Source organism: Thunnus thynnus, chromosome 11 (genome assembly GCF_963924715.1).
Source record: "Thunnus thynnus chromosome 11, fThuThy2.1, whole genome shotgun sequence".
Taxonomy (NCBI): Eukaryota; Metazoa; Chordata; class Actinopteri; order Scombriformes; family Scombridae; genus Thunnus; species Thunnus thynnus.
Window position 1 is genome coordinate 9,804,076 of NC_089527.1, and position 16,933 is coordinate 9,821,008.

General features: G+C 38.1%; 1 protein-coding gene across 5 annotated transcripts in view; it reads right to left on the reverse strand.

Annotated features, from left to right (window-relative positions):
• Positions 1-7,798: 7,798 nt before the first annotated feature.
• The window catches only part of adarb1b (adenosine deaminase RNA specific B1b), a 116,429-nt gene continuing 107,294 nt past the window's right edge, over positions 7,799-16,933 (reverse strand). For all 5 annotated transcript variants that reach the window (XM_067603121.1, XM_067603122.1, XM_067603123.1 and 2 more), the window contains 3 exons: positions 15,316-15,497; positions 12,311-12,489; positions 7,799-11,370 (listed from right to left, as the gene is read on the reverse strand). In XM_067603121.1, coding sequence (XP_067459222.1) covers positions 11,194-11,370; positions 12,311-12,489; positions 15,316-15,497 — 538 coding nt within the window. In that variant the 3' untranslated portion in view covers positions 7,799-11,193. The remainder of the gene's footprint in view (positions 11,371-12,310; positions 12,490-15,315; positions 15,498-16,933) is intronic.

Genomic DNA, 16,933 nt, shown 5'->3' on the forward strand with positions numbered 1-16,933 from the left:
TTGGTCTCAGGCTGTGTTTCTTCTGTTAAATGGTCTTCCCTGACAACTGCAAAAATATACCAGCTCTAAACAACACAGGCCAAAACAGAATAGGACGGAGCTGCATTGCCACACATTTAGCCCAGATAGAGTTTTCTGCTGTCATAGTTTGGATTAATGAGCTGGTTTTTTTTTAATTGATATGGCTCCACTGGGGTGAGCAATCTTGTGTCTTTACCTTTTGCAAGAAAAGGAAGCTGACGGTTACTGACAAACATCAGCAGGAGTCAAAGTTTTGCAAGCTTGCAACAGTGACACTGAAAACCTCATTATAAATAATTACATCCTGAAAACACATTTATTTTGCATTTCTTTGAGTTTGGAGAAAAGCAGAAAACATTGTATATGGGTCAGTAAGTTACATTCTTCAATATTATTTTTTCGTAGCATCTTCTGAGGGAACTGATCAATGAGAAATGATTAAATTATTCACATTTCCGTTGCATTTGGTGCAGACATCTGAAGCAATTGTGTGGCTGCTTTTCTCTCATTTTTTTCAGTTTTCTGTCTTTCAGATCAGTTGAGATGAACCCAAGACAGAAAACTCTTGAGATTCTCCAACTATTCCCCACGCACACACATACTTTTTTTTTTGTTTCAAGAAATATGTGTCATAGGCTTGCACTCCTGGGTTTCATAACAAATGTGTTTTCTACTTAGACTCTCCTCTGTCCTGGGCCTGACAGTTCCCTATCTGGCTCATTGCAACGCTGTTTCAGAGCTCTGTCAAAGAACTTGGGCTTCCAAAATCCTTTCCAACATTTCATGCCTCCAAAAAAGTGTCATATTGCTTTAAAAATATGAAGACTTCTCACCATTACTTGACGAAATATTAAGAATGATGCAAGTAAGTGGAAATGTACAGGAAAAATACTATAGACAATATAAACAGGATATGTGTGAAAGCAAATGCTACACACACACACACACACACACATTTTTATACCTATGCCCATGTTACTTCACAAATACAAGGTTGTTCCACACCAACTGCAAGCCTGAAAGTCTCATTTTTCTATGAAAGTCTTTGCCAGAGCTCCAATCTCCCGTTCTCAGTCCTAACCTTGGACAAACGATGCCGGGAGATTCTGTAGCCGGACGTCAGAGTCAAATTTCTGAGAGCGTTTCTTACGAGACACACATTCTGAAGGTCAGCGTGACAGAGAGATATACTGTCTCTCCAGGGTGACTTAATATGGAAGTTTAGGCTGTGTTCAAATCACATTGAGAAGGAGGTGATGCTGAATATCCAATTTCATCTTGATGTGCAAAAAGTTGTAGTGCTCTTTATTTTAGGAAAGTGAAAATACAAACCCATAGAGGAGTAGTTTGGCTGAGAGTTAGATGATAAGATGAATACAACTCTCATGTTTGTACGTTAATTATGAAGCTACAGTACTGTGAGCAGACAGTTAGCTTAGCTTAGCATAAAGACTGGAAACAAAGGGGAAGCAGTTAGCCTAGCTCTGTCCAAAATTAACAAACAAGCACCTCTAAAGCGCACTAATTAACACCGTATGTCTCATTTGTTTAAATTGTACCAAAACCAAAGTGTAAAAGCTGACAATCTTCTCAGATGATCTTCTAATCTAACCCCCGGAGAGCGAATACATGTATTTCCTAAAATGTGTAACTATTCCTTTAAAGGATAGGCATATGTTTTTTCAAGCCTGTCTTTTCACAATAGTCAACGGTCCATATTAACAATTAAACAGGTTTTTCTTGCTGTAATCATTCCTCCTGTTCATACAGGCTATTAAAAGATCCCTTTCAAATGTACTTCCAGTGTAAGTGATAAGGGACCAAATCCACAGTCCTCATTTTGAGCAAAAATGTATTTAAAAGTTTATCTGAAGTTAATATGAGGCTTCAGCCATCTAGATTAGTCAAATCAAGCAAATGACTTCCAAAGTTATTAATTCCCTCGTTTTGTTTCCCTGGACACTGTTTCCTTGTTAAACTGTAGTAGAAAAACAGTAACAAAAAGAAGGATATCCACTTCATTTGAAAAATATGGATGTTTGGAGTTTAATCCTCATATATATTGCACAAAACAAAACTGTGGATTTTGTCCCCCATCACTTACATTAGAATTGCATTAGGAAAAATCTTTTAATGGCTGCATGAGCAGGAGGAATAATTACAGCAAGGAAAACCTGTTTCAGTGTTCAAATGGACACCTGACTATTGTTAAAAGACTTTAAAAATGTGAACTTATCCTTTAAAGAAGAAGCAGTTGACTACTTTACTGAAAGAAGACACCTAAATGAGAATTATGAAAACAAAACTAGGACCCTTAAATTTACGGAAATGATTTTTACTGAACATGCTATTAAACTCGCATACACACACACACACACACACACACACACACACACACAAACACTCAGGTCTAAGGATCTTCAGTCTGACTTTGGGGCCGTCAGTGACAAGGGCACCGGGCTATTAGTCCTCGTTTACACACTGCTTGAACAATTTAACTATTCAAATAGAGGCCGCTCACTGGGAAACAGCTCCTTAATGAAGAGATGGCCGGGTAATATGCCATAAATCTATTCTTTTATTCTCCCCAACACACTCATAAATACACACACTGTACGCATATAGAACCATTATGTACACCTTCGCTTTTGCACTCTTAAATACACACAAACACACACTCCTCACACACACACACACACATATACAAGGGCAGAATGATATTATAAGGCATCGGGGAGGAAACTGCAGAGCAATTTTCGCCACGTAAATCAAAAAGGTCAAAATGCAAATGTCAGCTTTTCCTCCTTCCGTTTTAATTATTCTGTCAGGTTCAAAGAGTCTTCATCAGAAAGGAGGTGTTCTGACAAAGGAAGGCCTGAGCTCACAGATAAGCTCAATCTGCGTCTCCTCTTGACACTTCCTTCTCTACGCTTTGCCTATCTTACGCTCCTCTCACACACTGCGACACTTAGCATCACCTCAGAGTAAATTACAATGTATCGCTACGAACACGGCGCCAAAGAGATGGTTTAGCAAATTACCGGCTGACTGTGGATGTTGAGTGAATTAATTTACGCTGAGGGGTGTCTTCTTGTTAGTTAGATTTTGAAAACTCAGTCGATACAAGATTAAAGTCCAGAGTTGTTGCTGCAGATGAGAATGGAGCCAATTTATAGATCTGCTATTCTGCACAACACTGAGACTGGAGCTCATATATATATATATACTAGCAGGAAAACTGCAACTTTCTTCAAAGTTCTCCATTTCTGTTTCTGTAATAGTCTGCTGGTGAAGTCTGGCTCGTCATTTTGTTTTATAGATGTATGTCCTCTTATCATTTTAAGTTTCTTCTTCTTACTACTTCACCCTCTGGAGTCCAGCTTCATTTTGGTCGATCTTGCCAACTTTCTTTTATGTTTCTACTCCTAAGTCTCTATTTCCATTTTTTTTAAATGGCATTTCATAACATATCTTATGTTGTTTTTAAGGCAATATGGACAGCACCTTGAATTGCTTTTATGTATGAAATGTACTGCACAAATAAACTTGCCTTGCCTAACCCCATATGCATGGTATCCTTTTTTATAGCACAAACTCAGCTGTGAGTCTAATTTATCATTTAGTCAGTTTCACAGAGTATAAAGCTATCAGGAAAACAAATTACAAGAAAAATGTAAGACAGGCGCCTCTAAAAATCAACAAATCTTTAGTGATTATCACTGAAAATATGATTATAAAATATTTCAAAGTTGTAGAAAACATGGCTTCACTTGTCGTACGCACAAATACAGAAAAAAAGTACAAAATAAAACTTTAATACAGTTTATTTACACGTAAAGTGATTTTATCCTGATTAGTTTTTCATTGAATGTATGTTTTAAAAATATTAACTCACAATTTAAGACATAATGATACACAAGAAGCCACACATCAGCATTTTCAATTGGTTTCCTCTGCTTGTCTCTACATGATATACACATAAAGTTATATTTCACAGATGAATACACAGACTGCAGAGGGTTAATGAGCTTAAATATGATGAAACATGTTGATTGGATACTGATTTTTATTTGTTCTTTTATGAACATGTTTCTACTTAGTGACTCTCTTCACTTGTCTCTTTGCTGTGGATGCAGTGACAATAATCCTATCACTGTATATCACACACACACTCACACAAGGTCACCGAGGTACTCTGGCCAGTGAATAACAGGAGGCTGGAGCCGGTCGAGGTGGAGACTGGTCTTGCCATGTGATTCGCCACATACATCAAGTCTGTTGAGCAGAAAATTGAATTGGAAATTTGGGCCTTGAAAGAGTGCGGCTCCCATTTACCCCCAGACCAGAGCTAATGATTTGTCATTTCTCTCAGGGGTACAAGCCGCTGCCCTCGCTGTTGCACCCCCACTGCACCAGAGAGCCGGGCGGCCTCGCCCTCCTCTCCTGTCTGTGTTCATGTTGACTCTGATTCACTGTAAAAAAAAGTAAAAGTAAGTAAATTTACATACAATGTGCAATAAAGTTACACATCATTTTGCATTTTTTAAGAATATTATGGATAAATGTACTTTAATTAGTTGCTGTTTTCAGGTTTTCTGACATCAATTTACAATCAAATTCTATAATTCCCCAAAACAGTCAATCATTTTTTAAAAAAAAAATTAAGGTTAATATTTACAATTATACTACAATACTTGTTATTCTACACTGTGACCGTATTTTTTTTATTATTATTTTTTTTTTTTTTACAAAGTTTTGTTAGTAAAAACCCACCAAGAACTTAATTTTACCTTCAAATTTCATAACGAGGGCCAGTGATCCTACAACATAAATGTATTTTTACATGGTTGTGTTTGTAAAAAAATTTAATATTACATGTAAATCCTTTAATGCCACAATAATGACAGGTCTTTCTTTTTAAAAACAATGTGAAATGATGGTGATTCTACAACATAGCTTATTTTTTTTACAATGTTGTGTTAATAAAAAAACACTTCTAACAAAACATGTGCATATTTCATGCACATAAATACATAAATATTTATTGTAATGCAGTATTAAAACAAGTTTCACTGCTCACAACATGCATTAACCCTTCACAGTATTCCCTCATACTAAACGTCTGAACCATAAATCTATTTTTCATTCTGTAATATCTCATCAGTCAATAAATGTGTGATTAATCATTAATGAAGCTTTCAGAGAGCAGAGTGTGTATTCTTTAGGTTTTGCATTATTAGTTTATGGAGAAAAAAACATTCACAATAACACTATATTACAGTCCTATGCTACCTAAAACATGAAAGCTAGCTTGATTTCAATGAATTCTATTGAATGTGAAGGACAAAACAACAATTTTTGAGTAAAAACGGGTCAAATTTAACTTTCTGTGTACAAAAAATGCGTATTAGCTGCACAAAAATTTAAAAAAAGTTGAAATATTTCCATTTTTGCACATAACATTGTTAAAATAGTTGCTGATTTAGTAAATCATCATAATGATTCAGATGTTTTTTAGGGGAAAATGTTTCTTCCTTTGAGTTTCACTAGTCTGCAGGCTTTTTTTTTTTTTTTTAATGTATATGATGTAAAATGTATTGCATGTATCCTGATAGATTAATGTTTATGTAAACAGCAGAACGACCGTGAAAAGACTCAGCAGATGAGTTCTGAATTATTAAAGATTTGAGGGTTTTTATAACATGTTTTGGTCTGGTCTGCGTTTGCTTGTCACAACTGTTTGAATGAGCTTTTTCTCCAGCTTTCATCGTGTCAATGGAGTTCTGAGCACAGAAGCTTCAGTGGTTAAAGCAAAACTTGACTTGTCATTCATTATTGATTTGATGGCAGCATCTGCTGGGACACTGAACACACACACACACACACACACACACAGAGACACACAAACACACTCACACTGCATTCAGGATATATTCTCTGTGGGCTGGATGCAGTCCATCATTTCTATGTTTTCCTGTCCAAAATTTCAGACTTTTCTCAGATCTTAATTTGACTGAATATGAGGATTGATGAAGGCTGGCGTTCACTACATTGTATGGTGATAGTAGCAGGATAAAAATGATAATCAACGTTATCAAAATGTCATATTTGACAGTACAGATTGTCTCTTTGATTAATGAACAATTAAAAAAAAGCAACATCTGACTGTTTTGAAATCATGTTGGTGATTACATCTACATTTTTACTCCTTAACCCGACATTAAGAGTGAAACCAGGACTTAAAGTGGTCCTCACAGGTACTGCAAACACACACACTTACACACACACACACACACACACAGAAAACTTGATGACCTGACTTCACTCTGTGTGTGAGCTGAAGATTAAAACCGGCAGTAAAATGCATGAGACGCTCCTGTCTGACTAATCCACCCTCACCTTGAGTCTGATTGACACCAAGCACGTCTGCAATTTGTGTCGACTGAAATGTTTCCCCTCAGCAAGCAAAACAAGTTTCCTGCAAGAGTGTAATTCATAATACATATTTTGAACAATTTAGCGATTATCACTTGTTTAATTGCTTGAGACAAAAAGGTTTTAAAAGGATGCAAGATCCTGAAGTGATAACACACGAGGGTGCATTTGAATAATGATGCAGGTAATTTCTACACCGTGAGGGAGCTTTAATAACAGACTATGCTGGATACAAACACAAGCAAACAATGTGACAGATTAAAGACGCTTTATGCTGCGTCCATGTGACTGTTTGGCTCTACGATTGAATTTCATATTTATTGTATTTTGAACTTGTATTTGTATTAATTGCATTAGTGTTTGTGTCTACCTGCTCAGAGACTGTTAATGTAAATGATCTAACAGCTGACTAATATATAATATCTGATACAATAAATCTCTTCTCTTTGTATGAGATTGTGTTTTTTGTACATGGTCCCTGACAAATATATGTAAAAAACTATGAGGCAAAGCTAATGTATGTTTCCATTGGGAACACCAGTTTGTTCATTGTTATCAATGCACAGGGGAGGAGTTTTTGGCAAAATACATAAATGTGCAACACACACCGACCTCATCATCACTGCTTGATCTATAAGTTAAATCGTTTCTGTGAGTATTTATGTATCAAGATATCGCTTAAAAATGTCCTCACTGTAATCACAAAAACATCAAGTTCAGCAAAACAATCTGAAAAAAAGATGCTTCAGTCATTCTGTCGATTATAGATTGTCCTGTCGTAATGCATAAAGATGATGATTAACGTCAGTTGTTTTTTACTTGCATTTGATGAAATTGGAGACATTTTGACCACATATTGAACTCTGGTCAGTCGAAAATGAATACAGACCTCCAGTGTGTTCTTCATTCATGGCCCGCTAAATTAGAGCTGCAACAATTAGTCGATTAATCAATCGACAGAATATTAATCAGCAATTGTTTTGATAATCGAATAATCGTTTTAGTCATTTTTAAGCAAATATGCCCAAAACATTTCATGCTTTTAGTTTCTCAAATGTGATGATTTGATTGAAATGCTTCTCCTGTCGTAACCTTTAGACTAATTTTAAAGGGCGTTTTCACAATTTTCTGGCATTTCAGAGACAAAACGACTAATCCATTTATCAAGAAAATAATTAGCAGTTTAATCAGTAATGAAGATAACCGTTAGTTGCAGCCCTACACTGAATACAGTTAATATATGTGGACAACAGACTTCCAGCAGTTTGATGAAGGTGTTTCACATGCAGACAATCCAACACTCAGAACAGGATAAGAAAAGAAGTCCAACCATGTGCAAAAGTAAACTAAGAACTCTTTTATTCTTTTTTATTCATTTTTATATATCTATCTTTAGCAGTTAATTTTTTTTTTCTACACGAGTCCTTTAAAAGTTTGTCATCATGCTAGGTGCAGCTTCAGTGTCGGTAGTACATGCAAGGTTGTGGATTCTGTTGGCAGAGGATTTCACACATCGGACAACTGGAGAACGGGGAGCAGTGGCTCTGAACCCCGAGAGCGGACACACACACACACACGCACACACAAACGCGCACGCACACACACACACACACACACACACACATACACTGACCACTCTGGAGTCACCAAACAAAACCCTCCCTCCACCACAGAGGCGACTGCAGGAGGGGCACTGACCATCATTGAGGATTCACAAAAGGGTTAAGCAGATGCAGTTCAGTTCTTGCTGTGATAGTTGCCATCCGATCCATAAACGGGGACGGTTTCTTATCATGACATCATCAGTTGACATCTTTAGTGCAGTCAAAAAAGAAGAACAAAACTCTAGAAGCAGGCAGTCTTTTTAAGGGGGGAAATATACAAAAAAAACCCAAAACAAAACAAAAAATAAAAACCTCAGAGATCATAACGGGAGATCATAACAAAGTCTGGGGTGCAGGGGGAGGGAAGTTTCTTTCAGACTCCTGTTTGTGATGAAAGTGACAGTAAAGGAGACATCAGGAGTATTGCTTGTGACTTTGGTCTGGGTCTATTTGTAAGGGGGCACCATTTCCCACTGTCTTCTCTGATTCTTTAAAAAAACCAATTTCAATATTTTTATTTTCCAACCTTCAAGTCAACTCTGGGAGATTCCCTTTTCCTGCTTATTTAGGTTTTTTTTTTTCTAATACAGAGTCATAAAACAACCAAATAGAAGTGAAAAAGGTACATACTGTATATGACATCACACGTGCCAGCTGGTGGATGCCGCTTGTAGCTGAGGCACCTTACAGTGCATATATATGTATATATATATATATATTCTTTAAACATATGGATGGCTACAATGGAGGATGAAGCCTGTAAGAACCCCGGCAGTGTTGGTGCCATGCTTAATGGTGCCCAGTGAGTCACGCAGAACCACTAAAAACTTTACTTTGGAACAGAAACATCTTCACAATCCCAGCAAAACGGGGAAAGAGTCTAAAACAGTTCAGTATGGGAAGAATTGATTGTACAGGGAACAGAATTAGTCATTTTTGTTGTTCCTTATATACAAAAAAAATCCAAAAATAAATCAATGACTGTACTGCAGCAATATAATGATCGCAGGTCACAATATACACGTGGTCACTGACGGCTACAGATGCACTAAAGAAGCCTGACAATTGCATTTACCCCATATTGAACAGTTTTTTTTTGTACAAATCAGTACATTGTTCAGTGGATGTACAGTACAAAAACCAAACGGTAAAAGGTTGATGCCAAAAAACATTATGAGATATATATATATATATATAAAAAAAAAAAAAACTTTGTAAGGGAAATACTGGGGGCAGAAACACACATGGACATCATCTTTGGTGAAGACTCCAAGAGGCCTGAGCACACAGATTGTACACACACACACACACCTACATGTCCTACTACTGGGAATAGGAGTTAATTAATTGCAGCGTCCTCACTTACAAATTTCAAAACATGAGGACGTCGAAGCACTCGAGTAACATCGGGGGGGGGTGTACAGTACAGGTGTCAAGTCAGCTCATGAGGGGTCTTTCTGAACTACGCGTCTAATGTGTTTCTGAGAGTTAGATGTAGAAGAGAGAACGGCCGTTTAAAATGACATCACACCGTGATACGTCGGATTGTACTGGTAGGAGTTTATCGGATATTATTAGCATCGTGAGTCTGTTCGTACAGTGAGTGCATGTTGGTCTTGTTGTTTTTAGAGAAAGTCGGAGGGATTACAACGTGTTTGCACCTCGAACGATCGCTACAGGCATTAAATGTAACTTCACGTACTGCGCGTGGCACTACATAGACAGTACACAGGCCATGCCTTCTAGGAATAGTTCAACTATCATGAATCCCTGCCACAAAGTGACATAGTTACAAGATCTGAGAGGTTTGTTTATACTATCACTATTTTTCACTGCAGTATAATCCCCCATCCTCAAATGCCCAATTTCAAGAAAAACAACAAAAATAAAAAGAAACTGTCTCTGTCCCTCCCCGCTCCCCACCCCACCCCAAAAACAAACAAACAAACAAACAAACAATCACAAGAAATCTAGAAAATAGAGACACAGATTCAAAGCTGCCTGTGGAGGAATATGCTGGCATTCATTCAAAAATCATTCACTGATGGACGCACGGGGCTCTCCACCACATGTTTTCTGCTCTGCGGGCCTCCTAGTTCAGTTCCCATGCAAAGCCATGGCTTAGATCAAGGAAAAATACAACGTGCAGCACCTCCCAAAACTTGTCCCAAGACCCAGGCGAGGGGAGGAGTCAGGGCGGCTACGAGACACTCAACATGATCCCCTTACCCCCCCACTGTTCAAGTATGAAATGAGAGTAACATAAAATAACTTACAGAACATACGCACGAATGAATGAATAAGATCTAAAACCAACAACAACAAAAAAAAAATGTACTAAACTTCTGTGACACCTGACCTACATATTATTTCCAGTCAGTGAATAGAGCAGGGCCACAGTGTTTTTTTTTTTTTTAACATCTTCATCTTTAATACAGGGGCTAAGAACATCTCATCTAAGGAACGGACCAAATAACACACATTAAATGTTTATTATAACTATTTTCTGTTCTCTGTCTTTTCAGTACTAGATTTACATCCTGAAGATTATGCATCTTTAAATTAAAACTTTGTCATTATTATTATTTTTTTTTTACCAAGTACATTTTTAGGTCCATATATGTTGGTTTTAGTTGACAAGGAATCAGCCTGTGTTTCTACATTTTATCCCTAAACTGACTACACTCATAAATCAACAAAATAAGACAGAAATGTAGAATTTCAACTTTCACGTCTACGGCATAAAAACATGATGTATCTGGGAAACAAAAAAAAAACAATCAAAAGCGGTGTAAAACAATGGATTCCAGTTTTAAAACAGAAAACGAGTAGATGAAAAAAAAACCAAACACCATCCATTAAAAATCAAAATAAAAGGACAAAAGTCAATATCATGAGAAAGGACATGGCGAGGCTGAGGTCCTCTGAGGAATGAGAATGATGCGTTATGGATGGTTTGTGAAACTATGCACGCTTATTTCCACGAGTGAAAAGCGCATGTGCGTGCGAACATACGGGACGGAGGTAAGTGTCTATGTGGGCTGGTTGTTAATATGGGGGTTGTCTTTCTATCAGGCCTGGGTCAGGGGGGAAGGAGTGGGGGGTTTAGGAGTCCCTTGGTCCCGTTACTCCCTCAGGAGCTGAGGGTGAACTGGTCTTGCTCGATGGGCTTTTTGACCCAGGCCCCCAGGCCGGCCTTGTGGAAAGCCTTGATGAGCGCCTGCTTGGCGGAGTGGTACTCTGTGGCTGCCTGCTTGGCTTCGTGGTAAGAGCTGGGCTTGAGCACCTTGATCCGCAAGATGGATGACAGCTGGTGAGAGGAGAGGAGAGATGAGGAAGTAAACGACAAGTAAAAACAAAATCAAATTGCATCATACTGTAGCTATCATGTCAAGATAAAAGAGATAGATTGTATGCTTGATCCATGAACGCAGCTGTCTCCTTTATGCAACATATTGTAGTGTTTCTGTTGTTAAGTTCAACAATAATCTTTGTAAAGTCGGAGCATCAATTCAATCAGCGAGACTGATTCTACATGTAGTCGCTTTAACTTTACGCTTAATTTTCTCAGCTGTCAGCTTTTTACCAAACTGTCAATATCTGGTTTTTTCTTAAGTATAGAAACCAACCTTCACTGCTACTGCTACGACTTCACCTCTACAATCTTTCAGTGTTGCCCCACCGGTATTTCCTCCATCTTGAACTTTAAGAAGTTCTTCTAGTCTTAAAATAGTCCTCACACGCACTATTAGTCTATAAATTTATCCTCTTCATAGTAGCAATAAAGAGATCCCTTAAAGTAATTTATGTAAGTGACGGGGAATCAAATCCACAGCTTTATTCTGTGTAAAAATACATTCTAGTTCAGCTGAAGTTCAGCTGAAGATAATATGAGCAATCTGATTTAGTGGATTTTTTTTCCAAAGTTACAATCAGATTAGTAGGAAATCCTCCCTCTTTGTTACTATCCCTCTGCCAGGAAACAGTGGATTTGGTAATAAAAAGACTGTAATTTTAGACGATAAAACTTGTGTAACTCAAGTTTGTCCCCTATCAATTACATTTAAATCATTTTATAAAAAGGGATCTCTTTGTGGCCAGTATGGACAGGAGGAACAACTGAAAACCACCAATAACTCTTTCAATGTACTAATCTGGAACTTTACGGTACAGACATAAATGCTTCACTAGACCTGGGTGCAGTATGTGTGAGTTTGTAAGCTTGCACACACATGTTACACTCTCTGTACCTTGGAGTGTAGGCGCACCCAGCGGCTGTAGAGGGCGTGCTTGCAGAGGCGTGAAGCGCGTCCCATGTCGTCCTTGCCGGTGGTTGCGTTGATCACCTCCAGGGCCTGGTCACCCACCGTCCAGTTCACGCTGAAGTTGGGTGCTTTGCCCGGCTGTCTGGCTTCTGCATTACTTATACCTGAAATCAGAAGCACCTGGGATCATGGACTGAGCAAGGGGGGATGATTATGTAACACACACACACACAGAAATACTGATTAAATGTTTCACTCTATCGGCACTGTCAACACCTCGAGAACCATATCTTCACTATTATGAACCCCAGAAACTCAACCTTGTGTTACCCCGCTGCATGAATGGGAGTGTGAGGACGGAGACAGCTCTCTGCTTCTCAGGCATAAATGGGAGATATATGGACGCCATAAATCCCTGTGTCTTGCTCTTTGTGTGTGTGTGTGTGTGTGTTAAGCTCCTTGGTCCCATTTGGCAGCACTTGTGGCAGAAGATGATTTAAAGGGGGTGAAATCCTCAGTGCTCTAATGCCACAGCCCTTCACCGCTAAAAACTCTGTAAAGCGGAAAAGGTTAATGTCCCCCAACTATTATCTCCTTTACCCGTCATTCAGAGAGCAACCAGAGAGGAGGAGCAGAGGGAGCTGCACGTACATCCAGACTCTCTGATATGACACCTTTATCGTCCCCTAGGATCTAAAAAAAAAAAAAAAGACCACAGTATTTCTTCACCTGTCTGATTTTGAGTGTAGGAGTAGATGTTTTTCTTGTGACCTGTTTTATTCTGACGTGTTTTGTTTATTCTCATTTGTTATAATTGATTAATTGCTAAAACCCTAATCAGCAGCCACAGCTTAGCAACCGTAACTAGGCAGGGCAGGCCAGGTGTTGAAGTGATGTGCATGTGGTTCTTGTAAGAATAATACTCAGCATTTAAAGAGTTTGAAAGGTGGTGTTTTGTTCAGTCTTTCCAAAACCGAGGACACAAGAGAAGTAATATGAGGAGCTGCAACTGTTAGCATGTCAAGCTAACTGAGTATTACTTCCAAGGCCGAGGAGCACATTATTTACTGACGACGTTAGTTTGTGGGATTAGGTTACAGTTAAAAAAAAAGCCCCATTCTCACCTAGCACATCCACTGTGTGGTATTTTGCCACTGTGTGGAAGCTAGTCCTGGATGCTACCAGAGTTTAAGCTAACGTTAGCGGCTGTTTATAGGATTTGGGAAAGTTTACACTCCAGCAAACCTCAGCTAACCAAAGATAGTGTTACTTTTGACAAGCATATCTGTTAGTCCTCATCCTCAAAGCCTTTTCTCTTGTAACATTAAAAGAAATAATATTCTCTTTGAAAATAAAAACAAGCATGTACATTAAGTTGAGCCGCCAATCAAGATCCCACACAAGACATGTTTTGCTTTGAATAATTATTCATGCCTAATAAGTTTATTCCACAGAAAAAGTGTGAGGACATCGTTAAAATTCTTAAAATGACATCGCCGCCTTCTCCCTCATTTAAAAATCCATCATCTATGAATATGTATTTATTTTTTATTTGAAAAGTTTAAATGCAGGGCACAAGAAGTCTCCTGCTTCACTGAAAAGTCTGATAACAGTGCACTGTAGGCTTCAGTTTTCCACTTTGCACTTTTATAAGTTGCATACTAGACCAGGATTGGCTCCAAACCGGCTGCGATGTCGCAAATCGTGCTTGTATGTACGTGAATTAAACACAGAGAAACTTTCTATCTTCAGCAGATGATTATGAAAACAGCTTTATAGTGTTAAACTCGGGGAAATACATCATTCTGCACAGTGAAGCTCAAACATCTGGTAACAATAAGCAAGACATTTTTGAGTGGAGTTGGACTTTAAATAATGTTTGATCTTCCATCTTTCCTCATCATACTTATAACACTAGGACTAGCAACCCTGCATTACAAGAACAATTCTGATTCTCTATTTTCAAGTCCTATAAACTGATAATCAACTGGTGAGGACAATTATTTTATATCTGGGACATGAAGCCTTTTTAAAAACAGGTCAGCTGGAAACATTAAATGTCAGTTGGTAACAATGTTTTCAACCGACGCATGGAACTAACGTTAGCGTAATATGCTAACAGCGATAGGTGTCGTTTCAGCCAACAAAAACAGAAATGAGAAACCTGCCTTTGTCTACTTTCTCTCTAAAATCAAGGACCCTTTGTTTCAAGAAAGTGGTACATCTGTCGCCATTATCGTTGTAAACTGCGCATTTGTGTCGTGTGAGGTACTGTAGCACTATAGCAAGGGAGGTTAGGTTTAGGTGTTGTGATTTTTACTTTACCAGATTCTCTCGTCTTGTCTGTAAACATCTGCAGCACATGTACAATGCTGTATATATTATGTGATATGAAGATGAGAGGGATAAAAAGAAAAGCATTTTTTTCTTAAAACAAGGGAAAGAAAGAAAGAAGACAAATAAAATGACTAAATAAGTAAGATTTAAGAGACCACATGTGTTTAATACAAAGACGTTTGGCAACATTTCTTATAGGAATACTTGAAATGCTTATCAGAAGACAAAGTCTGAACGGTACATCTAAAAATGGAAAGTTAAAAAACTGCGGGAGTCCTGGTCTATACGGCCTTTTTAAAGGTCAAGCCAATGCTGAAAATTTACACAAAATGATAAAGCTATTCAAATTCCCCAAGAAGTAGGTAAATGTCAGCTCCAATCAAACAGAGAAGAAAAGCAATAACTGTCTTCCTGCTGTGGACAGACCAGTGAGGTGGATACATGTGTTTACTGCTTAGGATTATAGTCTACCTCTTTGATATTTAGACAGCTGGAGTTTGATTGCCGAAGATTAACAAGGAGATCTCTCCAAAAACATAAAATGTGAACACCGTCATGCTATTACTTCAGCCTCAGCTCTTGGTTAGTTAAACTTTTAGCAGTTCTTCCTTTTTTCTCTTCCTTTTTCTACTCCGACATCAAAGCGGACTCACCGCTGAGTAGAGGTCTGTTGAGGGTGAACTGTTGGGGCAGGTCCTCGATATCTGCGATGCGCTGGTACATGGCTCTGGAGAGGTGGTCCGCGTGGTAAAGGCTGCCAAGGATGATGCTGGAGAAGTAGATCGGCTCTGTGAAGTAGCTCATCAAAGAGCCCTGGATGCCCACCACGTTCCACCTGCAGAGGTAAAACACACACTGATTACCCCAAAACTATGCCTTTTAAACCACAATTTTCAGTGATTATGGAGTAATTTGTTTAAATAATTTCACCATGAAGACATATTCCCATTTGGAATAGTAGTAACTTTATTACTTACTAATATTTCTGACATACACCTTGTTTCCATAGCGATAAGCTGCATTAGCTGCAATTTGCAGCTATTAGAAAGCTTTGTAATGACTCTTAAAGACTCTGACGCCAACTACCACTACTTCTTCCCTTTTCATTCTGGTTGTTATTATAAACTGTCAGCTCCTCGTCTCCTTAACCGTGCCGATATGCTTCATAAAAATGCAGATGACTTTAAACAGATGACATGTAGAAAGGACTGCGATCAGACTAAAAAGTGCCCTCAAGACTCGAGAGTTGATGGTGTTCTGTCTGACAAATGTGAAAAGGAGAGGAAGTTCTTTAGGCTCCGAAAAAAAAATCGAGGACAGAAACGCTGTCGACTCGCTCCGGAACGCTTCATTGAGGTCATTTCCTATTAGGTGCTTCAGGAGATACAAACAAATATGCATAGGTGGACACACAAACACACACACAAGGCAGCGTATACAAAATATATTAGTATATAAGCATCCAGTGCGATCTACCACACACAGTCACACTCAATCCTATAGTTCTGTACACTCTGAAGCAGCCAATTTCATTTTCCCCAAAACGGCTGTGTGTTTCATTCATTTTCCCATTGACATGGTCTGTGAAGCATCACTCGCCCACCTCGCTGAGAGACACAGAGAGAGAGAGAGAGAGAAGGGGAGTCAAACATAAAGGATAAAACTGGCGTTCTTCTTCTATGTTTTTCCTTACTGTAAAGAAATCACATGAAACGACCAAAACCAACGACGTGTTTAGTCTCGAGCTGCAACAATAAGTCGATTAATTGATCAACAAAAAATTAAGTGGCAACTATTTTGAGAATCAATAATCGTTTTAGTCATTTTTTTAGGCAAATATGTAAAAAAAAATTTAAAAAATGCTGCTTTTAGCTTCTCCAATGCAATGATTTAATGCTTTTCCTGGCCATACATGGTAGTACATTGAATGTCTTTGGGTTTTGGACTGTTGTTTGAACAATATAATATATATTATATATATATATATATTTTGAGACATAACCTTTGAATCTGGGAAATTATATCACTATTTTCTGACATTTTAAAGACAAAACGACTAATTGAATAGTCGAGAAAATAATCAGCAGATTAATTGATAATGAAAATATTGTTAGTTGCAGCCCTAGTTTCCTAACCTGTCTGTAGTTCTCAGCACCAAGCTGATTCATTGCCAATGACTAAATCTTTAATAATAGGTAATAAATATCAAATTTAGTGCCGTTACTCAAACAGGAATAAACAGTGCATTTGGTAGGGAATATTTTAGTGAGT